We start from the raw sequence: 16,560 nt of genomic DNA, 5'->3' as shown, positions 1-16,560 counted from the left end.
TAGGCACAGCCCCTGCCAGATGGTGCTCACAGTTAGTGTAGGAGCCAGCATCAAATAAGGAAAGTGGCCACAGCAACAAGTAAAGGGCTGTGCGAGTGAGTGGACGAAGGACTGCGTCCTAGTCTGGGGGCGAGTCAGAAAGCCTTCCCTGGGAGATCAGGTTTAGACAGAGGTCTCAGTCTGAGAAGGAATAAGCCTGAGAAGGAATAAGCAGCTGAGGGGCAGGGGCTGGGGAGAAGGGCACGTCATGTGAGGGAATAGTATGTGCAAAGACCCTGTGGCAGGGAGAGGCATGACACATTAAGGAGGGCAGGGATTAGGGCCCAGCAGGGTACTGCTCATGTCAGAGAGCAGTGGTCCTGAAAACAACCAGGTGCAGATGGGGAAACTGAGGCTGGAGAGGGGAGGTGGCTGCCCCAGGCCTCCAGCAAGTGCAGTGGGGGTTGTCTGCCCTGTCTGCTCCTGAGACAGAAAGGTTGTCTGTGGGAATGTGGGCAGGAGAGGCTGTCTGGGTTCCCGTCAGGGACAAGAGGCTGGGCTGTGGCCGCCTGCCAGCTGCCCTCATTCTCCTGGTCTCTCAGCTCCACAGGGCCTGTGGACAGGGGTGGCTATGAGATCCTGCCCCGAAGAGCAGTACTGGGATCCCCTGCTGGGCACCTGCATGTCCTGCAAAGCCATTTGCAACCATCAGAGCCAGCGCACCTGTGCAACCTTCTGCAGTGAGTTCTGGGGTCTGAGCCCAGGGGACAGTGCAATCACCCTCCTCCTTCTTCCCTAGAGCACCCTCTGGCCCCACAGTCAGGTGGCTGAGGAAAGGGTGGCAGGAGGAGATGTACAGTGCAGCACCTCTTACCTCTCCACCTTCCTGCTTTGGTCATACAACTTTCTTTCAGTGTCTCAAACATAGTACATTCTTTCCTGTCTCAGGTCCTTTGCACATGCTGTTCCCACTGCCTGGAATGCATTCCCTCTATCATCTTCCCTCAGCTCCCTCCTACTCAACGTTCAGGTCTCAGCCCAAACATCAGGGGTCTCCTCTGATCACCCAGTAGAACTAGGCCCTCCCCTGTCACTGTCTGTTGTTACATTCTTTTGAAACTTTTTATTACAGAACTTATCACACATGTACATAGACAGGATAGCACAATGACGCCCTCTGCACCCATCACCAGCTTCACAAATTGTTTAAATTCTGCCTTGTACTTTCCCAACCAATTTTTCTGGCTAGTGAATTTAATTTAATTTAATTTATTTTTTATTTTTTATTTTTTTTGAGATGAAGTTTTGCTCTTTTTGCTCAGGCTGGAGGGCTATGGTGCGATCTCCGCTCACTGCAACCTCCACCTCCCGGGTTCAAGTGATTCTCCCTCCTCAGCCTCCCGAGTAGCTGGGATTACAGGCATGTGCCACCATGCCCAGCTAATTTTGTATTTTTAGTGGAGATGGGGTTTCTCCATGTGACCTTAGGTGATCCACCCACCTCAGCCTCCCAAAGTGCTGGGATTATAGATGTGAGCCACTGCGCCCAGCCTGCCTTGTGTATTTTAAAGCACAGCCAAGATCTCATATAATTTTACCTGCAGATACTGGACCACGAAGACCTGTAAAACATAACCCAAATATCCTATCACTACCAGCAGTACTTTATTGACATCATCTAATACTCAGGCCATATTCAGTTTTCCCTGATTGTCTTGAAAACTATTCATTGCTTGCTGTTCTTTTTCATAACCTGTCCTTTTCCTTGATAGAACTTACCACGATTTGCTGTTTTGTTCTTTCGTGTGTATGTGTTTTATGTCTGACTCAACCACTAGGCTGGGAGCTCCCTGGGGGGAGGAACCATGTCTGACTTGAGCCTAACACAGTGCCTGACACATAGTAAGTCCTTCATGAATACTTGTTGAGGAGAACTCAGAGAGGATGAGTGACTTACCCAAGATCACCCAGTTTAAAACTGGAGATGTCACAGCGACATCCTGGTTTGAACCCAGGACTCCCACTCCTAAATCATGACTGAACCACTACCCATTAATGAATTAGAATATTCATTGGTTCATCCCACAAACATAGATGGAGTGCTCCAGCCCCATGGAAACAGGAATCTGGCATGGCCCTTGAAAGACAGTGTCATCTAATGGGAGAAATGACTATGTGTCAAGTTAGAAAGCTGCAGTTGGGAGAGACCACTTTCAGCTGAAGGGCTGCAGGGTGGGGAGGTGTCCCTACAGGAAGCATCATCAGAGGCAGATTGTTAAGAGGCCACAGAATGGGGAAATCAGATGGATGTCTGGAAAAGAGGGCAGTATGCGCAGAGGTGCAGAGGTGGGAAACACAGTAGGGAGGACCGAGTCCTGGGGTGGGGTGGCGGGACAGGGTGTGAGGTCAGGCAGGGAGGGTCAGTGGTCTGGGGTGCTCAGGCACCACCTGCAACAGGGGAAGAGGTCACAGAAAGCCCCAAGGACACCAATGCTGGACTAACCCTGTGTGACACCGAGTGGAGGTGTCAGTTTTGGTGCGGTTCAGGGGAGCCCTGGGCATAGGGCAGGGCCAGAACAGGGGAGGTCACTGGCCCCATGTGGGCCATCTGAGTTTTCCCCAAGGTCCCAATTCTGTGATCTTTTAGTTCCTTCCTTTACTCTGTCAAAGACACAAGAACGGGTGTGTGTTTGCTTTGTGAAGAGGCTCAAATGAATATTCTACTCAAGCCTTCCATTAAGTGAGCATTTAGTATGAGCCAGGCACTGTGTTGGGTCCTACAACTCTGCCACCAACCCTAAGAAGAAGTTAGTACTGTTATTTTCCCTATGTTGGAAATGAGGAAACTGAGGCATGGAAAGGCTGAGACCACACTGCCTGCAAGTGGTATAGCCGGGGATGACCCCAATTGAAATTTGGTTCTGAAATTTGGGTTCTTATCCACTATCCTGCACTGCCTCTGAAATGTGTCCTTAAAATATATGTGTGAGCCACATTTTCACATAAATACCTTATTCTAAAGACAAACGAAACTTGCCTTTTTCACGTAAAAACTTTCATGTAGAAATATTCTGAGGCTAGACAGGTGCGGTGGTTCATGCCGCCTGTAATCCCAGTACTTTGGGAGGCCGAGGCAGGCAGATCACCTGAGGTCAGGAGTTCACGACCAGCCTGGCCAACATGGCGAAACCCCATCTCTACTAAAAATACAAAAATTAGGCCGGGCGCGGTGGCTCAAGCCTGTAATCCCAGCACTTTGGGAGGCCGAGGCGGGCGGATCACAAGGTCAGGAGATCGAGACCACAGTGAAACCCCATCTCTACTAAAAATACAAAAAATTAGCCGGGCGCGGTGGCGGGCGCCTGTAGTCCCAGCTACTCAGGAGGCTGAGGCAGGAGAATGGCGGGAACCCGGGAGGCGGAGCTTGCAGTGAGCCAAGATCGCGCCACTGCACTCCAGCCTGGGCGACAGCGTGAGACTCCGTCTCAAAAAAAAAAAAAAAAAAAATACAAAAATTAGCCGGGTGTTGTGATGGTCGCCTGTAATCCCAGCTACTACTCAGGAGGCTGAGGCAAGAGAATTTCTTTTTTTTTTTTTTTTTTTTTGAGATGGAGTCTCACTCTGTCGCCCAAACTGGAGTGCAGTGGCCGGATCTCAGCTCACTGCAAGCTCCGCCTTTCTGGTTCACGCCATTCTCCTGCCTCAGCCTCCCGAGTAGCTGGGACTACAGGCGCCCGCCACCTCGCCCAGCTAGTTTTTTGTATTTTTTTAGTAGAGACGGGGTTTCACCGGGTTAGCCAGGATGGTCTCGATCTCCTGACCTCGTGATCCGCCCGTCTCGGCCTCCCAAAGTGCTGGGATTACAGGCTTGAGCCACCGCGCCCAGCCAAGAGAATTTCTTGAACCTGGGAGGCAGAGGTTGCAATGAGCTGAGATCGTGCCACTGCACTCCACTGGGCAGCAAGAGCGAAACTCCATCTCAAGGAAAAAAAAAATTAGAAAGAAATATTCTGAGGCTTTAGATAAGATAATTGATTGTTCCAAATAGATTTATTTATGCATTCAAAGTTGAGTCCACTGTGCTCTCTTAAGGCAAGTATGATTGGGCTTCAGTTTCCTTGGCTTCTGTGCCTTGGCACTGATACTTGTGTAAGCTGCTGTAATTCTTATTTAGTAGTAAGAGAGAAGAAACACTATTCATGTGAACTTTTCCACCTTCCTTCCAGCCCCCTGCCCAAACTTGCCAAAGAGGATTCTGGCCTTTCCCCTTTATTCCTTATTGAAATATTTTGAAATACATTTGAAATAATTTGAAATATATTTCAAATTATTTGAATATTTGAAATAATTTGAAATACTTGATAATCAAAATATTTGAAATAATTTGAAATACATTTCTCCTTGATGAGGCTTGAAAAATGCAAGTAAAGGTCTTATGTAACAATGTAATCTAGATCTCAATTTTAAATGATAACAGAAAATCTTCATATGTTTGGAAACTAAGAAATGCACTTGTAAATAACCCATTGGTCAAAGAAGAAATAATAATGAAAAATAAGTACATTTTGAACTAGGTAGAGGAAAAATAATACACATCAAAATGCAACGCAGCTAAAATAGTACTTAGAGGACAATGCACAGTCTTCAATGTGTATATTGTAAAAGTACTTGCCTTACTCTGGAATTGCTTGCTGGAATTTTACCGTAATTTTTTTTTTTAACTTTGATGTCTTTTGTGGTCAAACCTACAACTCCTGCTAGTCTGTTACCCAGCAGTATTACGCATTTCTGTCTCCCAGGGTCACTCAACTGCCGCAAGGAGCAAGGCAGGTTCTATGACCATCTCCTGAGGGACTGCATCAGCTGTGCCTCCATCTGTGGACAGCACCCTAAGCAATGTGCATACTTCTGTGAGAACAAGCTCAGGAGCCCAGTGAACCTCCCACCAGAGCTCAGGAGACAGCGGAGTGGAGAAGTTGAAAACAATTCAGACAACTCGGGAAGGTACCAAGGATCAGAGCACAGAGGCTCAGAAGCAAGTCCAGGTAAGCCACCCCAGGTGAATCTGTATGGTGTCACGCAGGGTCAGAAAGGGTAGGAGGCCTGATGCCAGGCCTAGAACAGGAGAGTCAACTATGCACAGGCAAATGGGCAGAAGCCAGGGAGATCATCCCAGGATTAAAAAAACAATGTACACAACATTGCCAGAAGTCTGTGGACAAGAAGAAAGCAGGAGAAAGGACCTGCCATGTGAGGAAGAGCCTTGTACTGGGGGCTGCTGAAGCTGCGCCAGTTCTCAAAGCACAAGCATGAGTAAGCAGCAGACCCACCTGTGTGAGCACCTGAGCAGAGCCACCACCTGCCCTCCACCAATGCTGCAGACTCCATTTATTTCTATTATTATTTTATTGATAATTTAACTTTTATTTTAGATCTGGGGGTACATGTATTGGTTTGTTACATGGGTATGTTGCTTGATGCTGAGGTTTGGGGTACAAATGGTCTTGTCACCCAGGTGGTGAGCATAGCACCCAGTAGGTAGTTTTTCAGCCCTTACCCCCTCCCTACCTCCCCCTTCTAGTAGGCCACAGTGTCTGTTGTTCCTGTCTTTATGTCCATCTGTATGCAGTGCTTAACATTTCACTTTTAAGTGAGAACATGTGGTATTTTCTGTTTCTGCGTTAATTCACTTAGGATAATGGTCTCCGCTGCATGCATGTTGCTGCAAAAAACATGATTTTTTTTCTCTTTGTGGCTGTGTAGTATTTCATTGTGTATATGTACCACATTTTCTTTATCCAATCCACCATTGATGGGCACCTAGACTGATTCCATGTCTTTGCTATTGTGAATAGTGCTGTGATGAACACACGTGTGTCTGTGTCTTTTTGGCAGAATGGTTTATTTTCCTTTGGATATATACCCAGTAATGGGATGGCTGTGCTGAATGGTAACTCTGTTTTAAGTTCTCTGAGAAATCTCCAAACTGCTTTCTACAGTGGCTGAACTAATTTACATTCCACCAACAGTGTATAAGTGTTCCCTTTTCTCTGTAGCCTCACCATCATCTGTTGTTTTTTGACTTTCTAACAATAGCTATTCTTACTGGTGTGAGATGGTCCCTCATTGTGGTTTTCATTTGCATTTCTCTGATGATCAGTGATGTTGAGCATTTTTTCATGTTTCTTGGCTGCTTGCATGTCTTCTTTTGAAAAGTGTCTGTTCATGTCTTTTGCCCACTTTTTAATGTGGTTGTTGTTTGATTTTTGAATTGTTTAACTTCCTCATAGATTATGGATATTAAACTTTTGTTGGGTGCATAGTTTGCAAACATTTTCTCCCATTCTATAGGTTGCCTGTTTACACTGATAGTTTATTTTGCAGTGCAGAAGCTCTTGCGTTTAATTAGGTCCCACTTGTCAACTTTTGTTTTTGTTGCAATTGCTTTTGAGGACTTAGTCATAAATTCGTTCCCAGGGCCAATGTCCAGGTTGGTATTTTCCAGGATTTCTCTAAGATTCTTATAGTTTAGGGTCTTACATTTAAATCTCTAATTGCATCTTGCATCTATGTTCCTCAGGGATATTGGCCTGTAGTTTTCTTTTTTTTCGTTGTGTCTTTGCCAGGTTTTGGAACCAGAGTGAAGCTGGCTTTCCAGAATGAGTTAAAAGAATCCCTCCTTGATTTTTTGGAATAGTTTCAGTAAAATTTGTACCAGCTCTTCTTTGTGCTTCTGGTAGAATCTGACTGTGAATCCGTCAGATTCCATTTAGAGGCAAAAGAGGCTTCCTAAGAATGAGAAGGGAAAGGTATTATTAAAAAAGTTTTTGTGGTTCATTAGCCATTGCCAGAGGGAAAAAAAATTGTACAAAGAAAAGGCTGGGCATGGTGACTCATACCTATAATCCTACCACTTTGGGAGGCAGAGGCAGGCGGATCACTTGTGGTCAGGAGTTCAAGACCAGCCTGATCAACAAGGGGAAACCCTATCTCTACCAAAAATACAAAAATTAGTGGGATGTGGCGGTGCACACCTGTAGTCCCAGCTACTTGGGAGGCTGAGGCAGGAGAAATGTTTGAACCCAAGAGGTGAAGGTTGCAGTGAGCCAAGATCGTGCCACTGCACTCCAGCCTGAGGGACAGAGTGAGACTGTGTCTCAAAAAAAAAAAAAAAAAAAAAAAAAATAAATAAATAAATAAATAAATAAAAATAATAAAAAATAAAGAAAGAAAATGAAAAAACTTATGGCTGGAGATGGCCACTTTGGACATGGGAAGAAGGGTCCTGTTGAGCTGGGCATCTGCTAAGTGCCAGGCATCAGAAATGATCTAATTAGTCCTCCCAGCAACCACCTCTTGGTGCACCTGCCCTGCTCTGTGGCATCAGAAAGGACGGAAGAGGGATGCTGTGTGGATCCATAAACACTAGTGATGGAGTTTGCCCTGCTCTCAGCCTGTCCTAGAGAGACAGCAGGCCTGTTCTTCTCGAGGCTGATTGGTTCCTTTCCTTTGCAGTGACTTTTCTGTGATAACCTCATTTCCATGAGGCCAGTCCCCAGGGCCAAGGTCCCATGGGCAGAGCCTGTGTGCCTGGTGATGGAGGTTGCCCAGCACCCCGTTGTCCCTGCTTAGCCTGGCATCTCCTGCTCTCCTGCCAGTTAGCTGCTGCTGCCTAACAAGCCATCCCCAAATGTGGAGGTGTGGGCTTCCTCCAGAGTCAGGGATTTGGCTGGGCTCAGCTATGCCAGGCTGGCTCTGCTCCATGTGCCTCTCATCCCCGTCCTGGGACCAGTGGGCTGCCCAGGTGCATCCATCTCATGATGATACAGGACTGCAGCAGACAGGAGCACACAGGCCTCTTGCCACCTAGGCTGGGAACTTGCATTTCATCACCACCACTGCATTTCTTTCCATTCACAGTGCCAGCAGATTCAGGAGAGGGGAAACAGACACCACCTCTTGGTGGAAGGAGCAAGCGGGGGGTGGGGGGAAACTTGTAGTCATGGTGAATTCAAGGCCATTTTTAATCTAGCACAGCCTCTTCTGAGGGGAAGTGCAGATTCACATGGAGGGGGTGTGGATACAGAGGGGCTGAAGAGCCCAGCCACCGATGCAAGTGGCCATGCCTGCCCCCCTGGTGTCTGGCCACCTGCATTCCTTCCCTGCATCCAGTGATGCATTTGAAACTTCCGGCAAACCTGGAACATTGCCCATCTCTGATGTAATAGATTTCCCTGTGGGTCATTCCTACCCACCTCACAGATCGAGAGACAGTCTCAAATTTGGAGTGACTCGCTGACAGTCACTCATCGAGTGCATGGCTGAGCTGGGATTTGAGCACAGTCTGGGGGTTCCAAAGTTTGTCCCCTCTGCAACAGCAAAATGACCCAAAGTGGTGTCCACAGGGCTATTGCTCCTTGGGGGTGAACTGTTGTCCCTGGGACAAGGTTAGCCACTTATTTTGTGTGACCATCAGCCAAGCCCCCTTCCCAGAGGCCACTGGGCAGAACCTTGGAGCCTCATCTTGGCTCCAGGGATGGAGCCCCAGGCTGTGAGCATTGGGGGCTGTGTGAGGACGTGTTGGTGCCAGTGGGGTCGGCATTACCACGCCTCACCCTGCATCAGTTGCCACACTTGTGCCATGGCGTGGCTTTTGGTGACTGTGTGACTGTCGCTGTGCATTGCCCTGCCCTGTATTTCTCCAGGGGCCCAGGGCTAAGGTCTATTCTGTTCTGACCTCCGATGCCTGCATGGGCTGGTGGGGCAGGAGGGGAGCTTGCTGTGGATTGCAAACAGGAAGTACAGAGCCACATGGCCAGGGGAGGGACCCAGAGATGGACCTATTTAAGGGCAGGGAGCAGAGGACACCATGTGACCAAGTTGTCCAGCTGCACACGGTGGAAGGGCTGACCTGTTCTCTGCCCTCTTCATGGGCTCCCCAAAATCTGCTGTCCCCCATCTCCAGCCCTACCAGGTCCCGCCTCACCCTGACTCCAGGTTTCTCTTGCATCCCATTCAGAACTGCCCCTCCTTAGTTGAACCTGGAACTGTGGCAGGCTTGCTGTGCATGGGGAGCGGGGAGAATGAGGCAGTTCCTGTCCCAGACCCATGGAGTTTACCGTCTTGTGGAAGGCCAGGCAGTGGACAAGCCATGCAGATGACACATTCCTTTCAGTGCATGGGGGCCACGTAACCCAGCTGCAGATGACACGGGAACAAGGAAGGTTTCCCGGAGGAGGAGCCTTTAGGGCAGGCTGGGGCGGGGGTGTGGAATATGGAGCCAAACCCCTAGTTATGTCCCTCACAAGCTGTGTGATCTGGAGCAAGCTACCGACCCTCTCTGAGCCTTAGTTCTGTGAAGCTGGAGTTGTTCACCTTCATAGAGTTGCTGTGAGGGTGATTTGGGAGAATACGTTTTTTGGGGAGCACGTGCTCTGTGCGCTGGAACTGCTCATTCAAAAAGCAACTATGTTGAAGCCACACGGTGGGGACAGGGTTCCAGGCAGAGGCAACAGCACATACAGGTGCTGCTAGGAGCAGCGAACTGGGCTGTTGGGAGGCTGTGAGGGGCTCTGTGCTGGAGAATGGGCTAAATCCCTTCCTCTCAGGCTTCCAGCCTACAGGAGTGTGGTGGCCACTCCACGGAAGCAGGAGGAACCCCACCCCAGATCTGCTTTGAAGGTGGAGACTGACCACTCCACATGCTCACCAAGAGGGCACAGAAGGCCCTGCTGCTCACACATGGGGCTTCGTGGGGAGAGCAGGGCAGGCCCCCAAGCTGGACTGAAAATGGCTTGAGATGTTGAGCAGGAGAGGAGTCTGGTGTGGGGTTCTGTTGCGACAACTCCAGGCCGATGCAAGGAGCTCCCTGCCTAGGCTCCGGGGCAGGTGCGTATGTAGTGTCTGTGTCTCCCTGAGGGGAACAGGTGGCCCAGGGAGCCTGCCCCAGTGGGTGGGGCTGCTCATCTGTCCAGCAGAGAAGGAGGAAAAGCACCAAGGGCAGGACCTTGTCCCCCAGTGTGGGGGCTGCAGAGGACTGAGCTGGGAAGAGCAAGCATTCAGGGATGGTTGGAGATGGCACCAGGAGGGACCAGATGCCAGATGACAGTGGGCCCCATGTGCCAGACTGGGAGGCCGATGTCTTGCTGGGGACAGGGGCAGCCATGGGACAAGGGGTCAGAGCACAGCTGTGGGAGAGCGCCCTGTTGCCTCTGGATGGTGGTGATGGCAGCAGGAGCCCTGTGAGAAGCTATTTCTGGCAATAATAGGAACCAGAGATGACAAGGACCTGGGAAGGGACAGAGGGACAGTGCATTGGCATGAGATTAGAACTGGAGGGAGAGGCCAGGCGCGGTGGCTCACGCCTGTAATCCCAGCACTTTGGGAGGCCGAGGTAGGTGGATCACGAGGTCAGGAGATCAAGACCATCCTGGCTAACAAGGTGAAACCCCGTCTCTATTAAAAATACAAAAAATGAGATGGGCATGGTGGCAGGCGCCTGTAGTCCCAGCAACTCGGGAGGCTGAGGCAGGAGAATGGTGTGAACCCAGGAGGCGGAGCTTGCAGTGAACCGAGATGGCGCCACTGCACTCCAGCCTGGGCGACAGAGCAAGACTCCGTCTCAAAAAAAAAAAAAAAAAGAAGAACTGGAAGTAGTCAGTCATGGAACTGCTCAGCCTCTGTGTCCTGCAGACATTGGGGGTGCCCATGACCCCTTCTGGGAATAAGGTTCTGGAATGCATCAAAGCACATAAGGTTAGGAAAAAAACCCTAGTGCTGAAATCTAAATATTGAACAAATTGTGACATCAGAATTAACCTATGTGCATCTGGGCTACTTGTGCCTTGCTGTCCCCACCTAAATTGGTCATAATGACTCTGACCTCCCAGGGCTTTTGTGGGGCCTCAGTGACTTGGGGTTTGCTGAGCATTCAGAACCCTGCCCAGGACTGAAGGGGTTGTCACCCTGGCTGGGTGCGTTCTGTCCTAGGATAGGCTGTACTTCCTGGGGCTGCTATGACAGTGTGCACATGTTAGGTTCTTAAAACAACACAAACTGATCCTCTGTCTTCTGGTCTGGAGCCCAGAAGTCTGAGATCCAAGCAGCAGCAGAGCCCTGCTCCCTTTGAAAGCTCCAGGGTAGGATTCTTCCCTGCCTTCTCCGGCTTCTGGCGGCTGCCCCAGGCCTCCTGGGCTTGTGGCCTCATCACTCCCATCTCTGCCTCTTCCACATGGCTTCTTTCCCGTGCCTGTGTCTCCTCCCTTCTCTTCTTGTATAAGGACACTTGTCACTGGATCTGGACACTCGTCCCCAGATTCTTATCTTCATGTTGTGACCTTGTGTGGCTCTGTGGGGAGGCAGGGCTCAGCTGGGCGGGTCTTCTGCTGCTCTTGCTTGGGGTCTGTTATGCAGATGGTGCTGGGGATGGAGCTATTGGAGGCTGGACTCTGATGCTGGGATATTCAGGTCTTGCTTCTCCTCCAGCTGATCTCAGGGCCTGTCCCTCTCCACTGGGACTCTCCAGCTGGACTTCTTGAGTGGTGGCTCAGGCCCAAGGGAGCAAACACTGAGGCTGTCAGGTCTTCTTGAGGTGGAGGCCCAGAGTGGCACAGCCTTGCCCCCATGGCACTCTCCTGGATAGAATGAGGCCCAGCCCAGCCCAGATGGTCCACACGATGTCAGGTGACCATGCTGTAAGCATGGTCTCTGAACACTTGCATGGTTTCTGAACAGTTGGGTTTCAGAACCTCATGTTGAAATGTTTGAAATATGCACAAATATTTTGTTTTCCTCCTTGAATCAATGCAGTTCATTTCCGCTTAGTAACAAATTGTAGCCCGGCATTCTGTCTGTGCTCTGAGGGCTGGCAGGGTCTCACCTGCTCATGCCTCCAGGGCACTGTTTGCATTTGATTCCAGAGGCAAGTAGGAGCAGGTAAGCCTTGGATATGTGGCACCAAGTTTGCAGGTCCTGGGGTCTTGTTTTCCTCCGTTAGGCCTCTTTGAGATCTGGGCACTGGACAGGAAGGACAGCCACTGACTGGTGGAGTGACACCAGCTCACCCCAAGTTCCCATCTCCCCCTGTAAATGTCAGAGTGGCACTGATGACCCCTAAGAGTCCTGGCAGCTCTGTCACTTTATGAAATTCCTAAATCTAAGAGTGGGAAGAGGAGAAGGCACTGCAGAGAGGGGTCTCACGCTGTCTTGCAGCTCTCCCGGGGCTGAAACTGAGTGCAGATCAGCTGGCCCTGGTCTACAGCACGCTGGGGCTCTGCCTGTGTGCCGTCCTCTGCTGCTTCCTGGTGACAGTGGCCTGCTTCCTCAAGAAGAGGAGGGATCCCTGCTCCTGCCAGCCCCGCTCAAGGTCCTGTCAAAATCCGGCCAAGTCTTCCCAGGGTGAGTTCATGAAACTGGGGTCCTCGCCCTTCTCAATACTTGGGTGACAAGCCTCGGGCCATCCCTCCATCCTGTCACTGCCCCTGCTTCTAAGTGGAGAGGCCCAGGGCTCATCCCTGTTATTTGCTGTAGCTTGATAAAATCAATTTAAGACATCCTGGCAGGCAGATACCCAAGAGAGTGGCACCCAGGAAGGGTGGGTGTGGGGTGCTGGCCTTCAGATTTGCCTGGGCCCAGGATTCTCAGGATACAGAGCCTTTAGGGCTAAGCCTGGGAGGAGGTGTCCCTTTGGGGGGTTTGGCAGGCTTGGTGCTGGACTGAAGTGAGAGTCAAGATTTGCCTGCCCACCCCTGCCCAGGCACAGGTTCTGGTTGGCAACTGGGGGACACTGACACTGGCCTGGGTGATTGCCCTTAGCTCCTGGGTCGGAGAAGAGTGCAGCTGCCCACACCGTCACCCCTACCCTGGTGCAGGGCCAGGCCTGGCCCACACACTCCACTCTTGCCTCTGCAGATCACGCGATGGAAGCTGGCAGCCCTGTGGGCACATCCCCTGAGCCAGTGGAGACCTGCAGCTTCTGCTTCCCCGAGTGCAGGGCGCCCACCCAGGAGAGTGCAGTCATGCCTGGGACCCCCGACCCCACTTGTGCTGGAAGGTGGGGGTGCCACACCAGGACCACAGTCCTGCAGCCTTGCCCCCACATCCCAGACAGTGGTCTTGGCATTGTGTGTGTGCCTGCCCAGGAAGGGGGCCCAGGTGCATAAATGGGGGTCAGGGAGGGAAAGGAGGAGGGAGAGAGATGGAGAGAAGGGGAGAGAGAAAGAGAGGTGGGGAGAGGGGAGAGAGATGGGGAGACAGAGACAGAGGAGGCAGAGAGAGAGAGAGAGACAGAGGGAGAGACAGAGAGGGAGAGAGAGGAAGAGAGGCAGAGAGGGAAAGAGAGAGAGGCAGAGAGGGAAAGACACAGAGAGACAGAGAGGGAGAGAGGCAGAAAGGGAGAGAGGCAGAGAGGGAGAGAGGGAGAGAGGGAGAAAGGGAGAAAGGGAGAGAGGCAGAGAGACAGAGGAGGCAGAGAGGGAGAGAGAGACAGAGCAGGAGGTCAGGACACTCTGATTCCCAGTTCCCAGTGCAGCCATCACCTAACCACATGTGCAATAAAGTCCTCGTGCCTCCTGCTCACAGACCCTGAGAGCCCCTCTTCCTGGAGAATAAAACCTTTGGCGGCTGCCCTTCCTCACTGCATTGTGGTTGGGTCTTTGATGAACCAAGACGTCCCGTCTATCACCTTCCTGGGCACAAGGCTCCACTGAACCCTGCCCCCTCGGTTTGGGAGGACCTGTGATGCCCCTATCTCACCAGGCTCCCGAGGAAGCTTGTGACTTTGGGTTGAGCGCTAGGCAGCTGGGTACCCACTCGGGTTCTACTTCTCTCTCATTAAGAGAGAGAAAGAGACCAAAGAATGGTCTGCAGGAGGGTGCCTGTGCAAACACCCAGGGAACCAGGGGCTTGAGCTGTCTTCATTTCCTTACAGACACACATTCCCTTCCATGCCTCCTTAGTGAGGGCATGAAGCACAGTGTGTGTGTATGTGCAGGTGTGTACATGCATATGGGTGTGCATGTATGTGTGTGCATGTGTGTATATGTATGTCCATATGTGTGTCTGTGCATGCATTTAGGTACGTGTGTGTGTTGTGGGGGTGTGCAGTGGACACGAAGGGGAGGGCAACTCTAGCTGAAAGCTGCGAGTCTCTGAAAAAAACATTGAGATTCCCTGGACCACAGCAAGAGAATGTTTTCATCTGCATCCACTTTTTGTTAGCATTTAAAGCTATATCTTGAGTAGCATGTAAACCTTAAGTAAACTATAGAAGCATTTTCACAGTAAGATAAATCCATAATAATGTACATTGAAATTATGCACCCTGCACCTCCCAAAATTATCTTGCAAACCTGCACACACCAAAGGATCCCTTAGTGCACTTTGGGAGGTGTAGACAGGAAGCCTGGGCCTCCGTCGCTCATTCCATCTTTTCACCATCTGTGGGCTACCAGGCTGCGTTGGTTTGCTAGGGCTCCCTTAAAGTACCACAGACTGGGCAGCTTCAGCAACAGAATCTCGCTGTCTCACAGTCCTGCAGGCTGCAGGTCCAAGATCAAAGTGTCGGCTGGGAAGGTCCTTTTCCAGGGTGGTCCAGGAAGGCTCTGTTCCAGGCCTCTCTCCTGTCATGTAGGTGGCCTTCCCTGTGTCTCCTCACTTTGTCTTCCCTCTGTGTGTCTCTGTCCACATTTCCTTTTCTTATAGTAAGGACACCAGTGGTTAGATTGGGTACCCCCTACTGACCTCATTTTTCATTTTAACTTATTTCTATAAGATGATGTCTCTAAATAAGATCACATTCTCAGGCACTGGGGCTAAGGACATCAACACAGGAATTTCAGGGGACAAGTTCAACCCATCACACAGGCCCTCCCCGTGGCCACCTCTGCATCATCTTTGTCTACAGGCAAGTTGGCATCTAAAAAGTGTCTGCCCAAGACATGCGTCTGGCCCATGGTACAGCCAGTCTTCACGGCCATTGGTGAGAGCCGGGTGGCATTGTTTCCTCACTGTCATGCCTCAAGCAAGCAGCTGCCTTCTTATAACAGGGTGAACACAAATCCCAGCACTGGCACAGATACTTACTGGCTGTGCGTGAAGTAGCCCCACATCAGTGTGCTGCAAAGATGCGGCTTAGAATGTTATGGCTTGTGTGAAAGATGCGCAGATTTCTATTCCTTCCAATCTATGGTTTCAAGTTCAGCTTGTCTGAACCCAAGGGGCTTTGTAGGGTGCCTCTGGAACAGCCGGGGTGTTAGGGGGGCTGAAAGCACAAGGTACCCAGGCTCAACCCCAGCTCCAATCACACAAATAATCTTGTGGTGGTGTTTCTTTCGTCAGATTTTTTTTTTTTTTTTTTTTTTTTTGAGACGGAGTCTCGCTCTGTCGCCCAGGCTGGAGTGCAGTGGCCGGATCTCAGCTCACTGCAAGCTCTGCCTCCTGGGTTCACGCCATTCTCCTGCCTCAGCCTCCCTGAGTAGCTGGGACTACAGGCGCCCGCCACCTTGCCTGGCTAGTTTTTTGTTTTTTTTTTTAGTAGAGACGGGGTTTCACCATGTTAGCCAGGATGGTCTCAATCTCCTGACCTCGTGATCCGCCCGTCTCGGCCTCCCAAAGTGCTGGGATTACAGGCTTGAGCCACCGCGCCCGGCCTCTTTGGTCAGATTTTTAAATTGATCTTTTGTACTTTTTTTTTTTTAGAAAGGGGTCCTTTGGTAGAAAGAAAATCTGAAACTCTAAACACCTAAATACTGTCCATTTTATCCATGTATTTTTGGTCCTATCCCCAAAGTACATCATGATTCCAGCCACTTGTCATGATCGCTTTAATCTGAGCTCCCATCATTTTTCGCCGGGATTACTGTACCAGCCTCCCCAGTGGCCTCCCCGCTGCCACCTGGCCCCCTCCCCAGGGCTCAGCAAGATTTTTCTGAAAAGGACCTGGCAGTAAACATCTTGGGCTTCGTGGACCCTGTGGTCTTTGTTGCACCTACTCAACAATTACTCAGCTCTGCCACTGCAGCCCCAAAGCAGCCACAGACAAGAAGTGAACACAGGGGAGGAACCGTGGCTCCAATAAATCTTTATTCACCACGACAGGAGGGGGACTGCATCTGGATTGTGGGCCATAGTTTGCCAACCCCTGCCTGACTTCATGGCAACACTGACCTTCGTATTTATGCTTCTTAAAAACATGTGTAAGCCAAGTGCAGTGGCTCATGCCTGTAATCCCAACACTTTGAGAGGCCGAGGCTGGAGGATTGCTTGGGGCCAGGAGGTCCAGACCAGCCTGGGTAACACAGCAAGATTCCGTCTCTACAAGAAACCATTTGAAAAGCAGCCAGGCATAGGGGCCCACACATGCAGTGTCAGCTACTCAGGAGGCTGAGGTGGGAGGATTGCTTGAGCCTAGGAAGTCAAGGCTGTAGTGAGCTGTGTCTGGGCCACTGCACTTCAGACTGAGTAATGGAGCAAGACTCTCTGTCTCTGTGTGTGTGTGTGTATATATATATATATATATAATACGGTGTGTGTAATGGTTGTCTACAAGATACACCTTTAATTAATCACAGTCAACCCTCAAAT

The 16,560-nt window shown here is 50.4% G+C and overlaps 1 protein-coding gene across 5 annotated transcripts in view; it reads left to right on the top strand.

Moving 5' to 3' along the window:
- Positions 1–13,615, top strand: part of TNFRSF13B (TNF receptor superfamily member 13B) — a 31,459-nt gene extending 17,844 nt beyond the window's left edge. For 4 of the 5 annotated variants that reach the window (XM_015118722.3, XM_077970456.1, XM_077970454.1 and 1 more), the window contains 4 exons: positions 582–719; positions 4,779–5,024; positions 12,190–12,375; positions 12,889–13,615. In XM_015118722.3, the coding sequence (XP_014974208.2) occupies positions 582–719; positions 4,779–5,024; positions 12,190–12,375; positions 12,889–13,139 (821 nt within the window). In that variant the 3' untranslated portion in view covers positions 13,140–13,615. The remainder of the gene's footprint in view (positions 1–581; positions 720–4,778; positions 5,025–12,189; positions 12,376–12,888) is intronic. The other variant, XM_015118723.3, reaches the window with a different exon arrangement.
- The last annotated feature ends 2,945 nt before the right edge of the window (positions 13,616–16,560 follow it).

This window comes from Macaca mulatta, chromosome 16, assembly GCF_049350105.2.
Source record: "Macaca mulatta isolate MMU2019108-1 chromosome 16, T2T-MMU8v2.0, whole genome shotgun sequence".
In the NCBI taxonomy this organism is placed as follows: Eukaryota; Metazoa; Chordata; class Mammalia; order Primates; family Cercopithecidae; genus Macaca; species Macaca mulatta.
The sequence above is the reverse complement of the archived record's forward strand: the minus strand, read 5'-3'. Positions and strand labels throughout refer to the sequence as shown.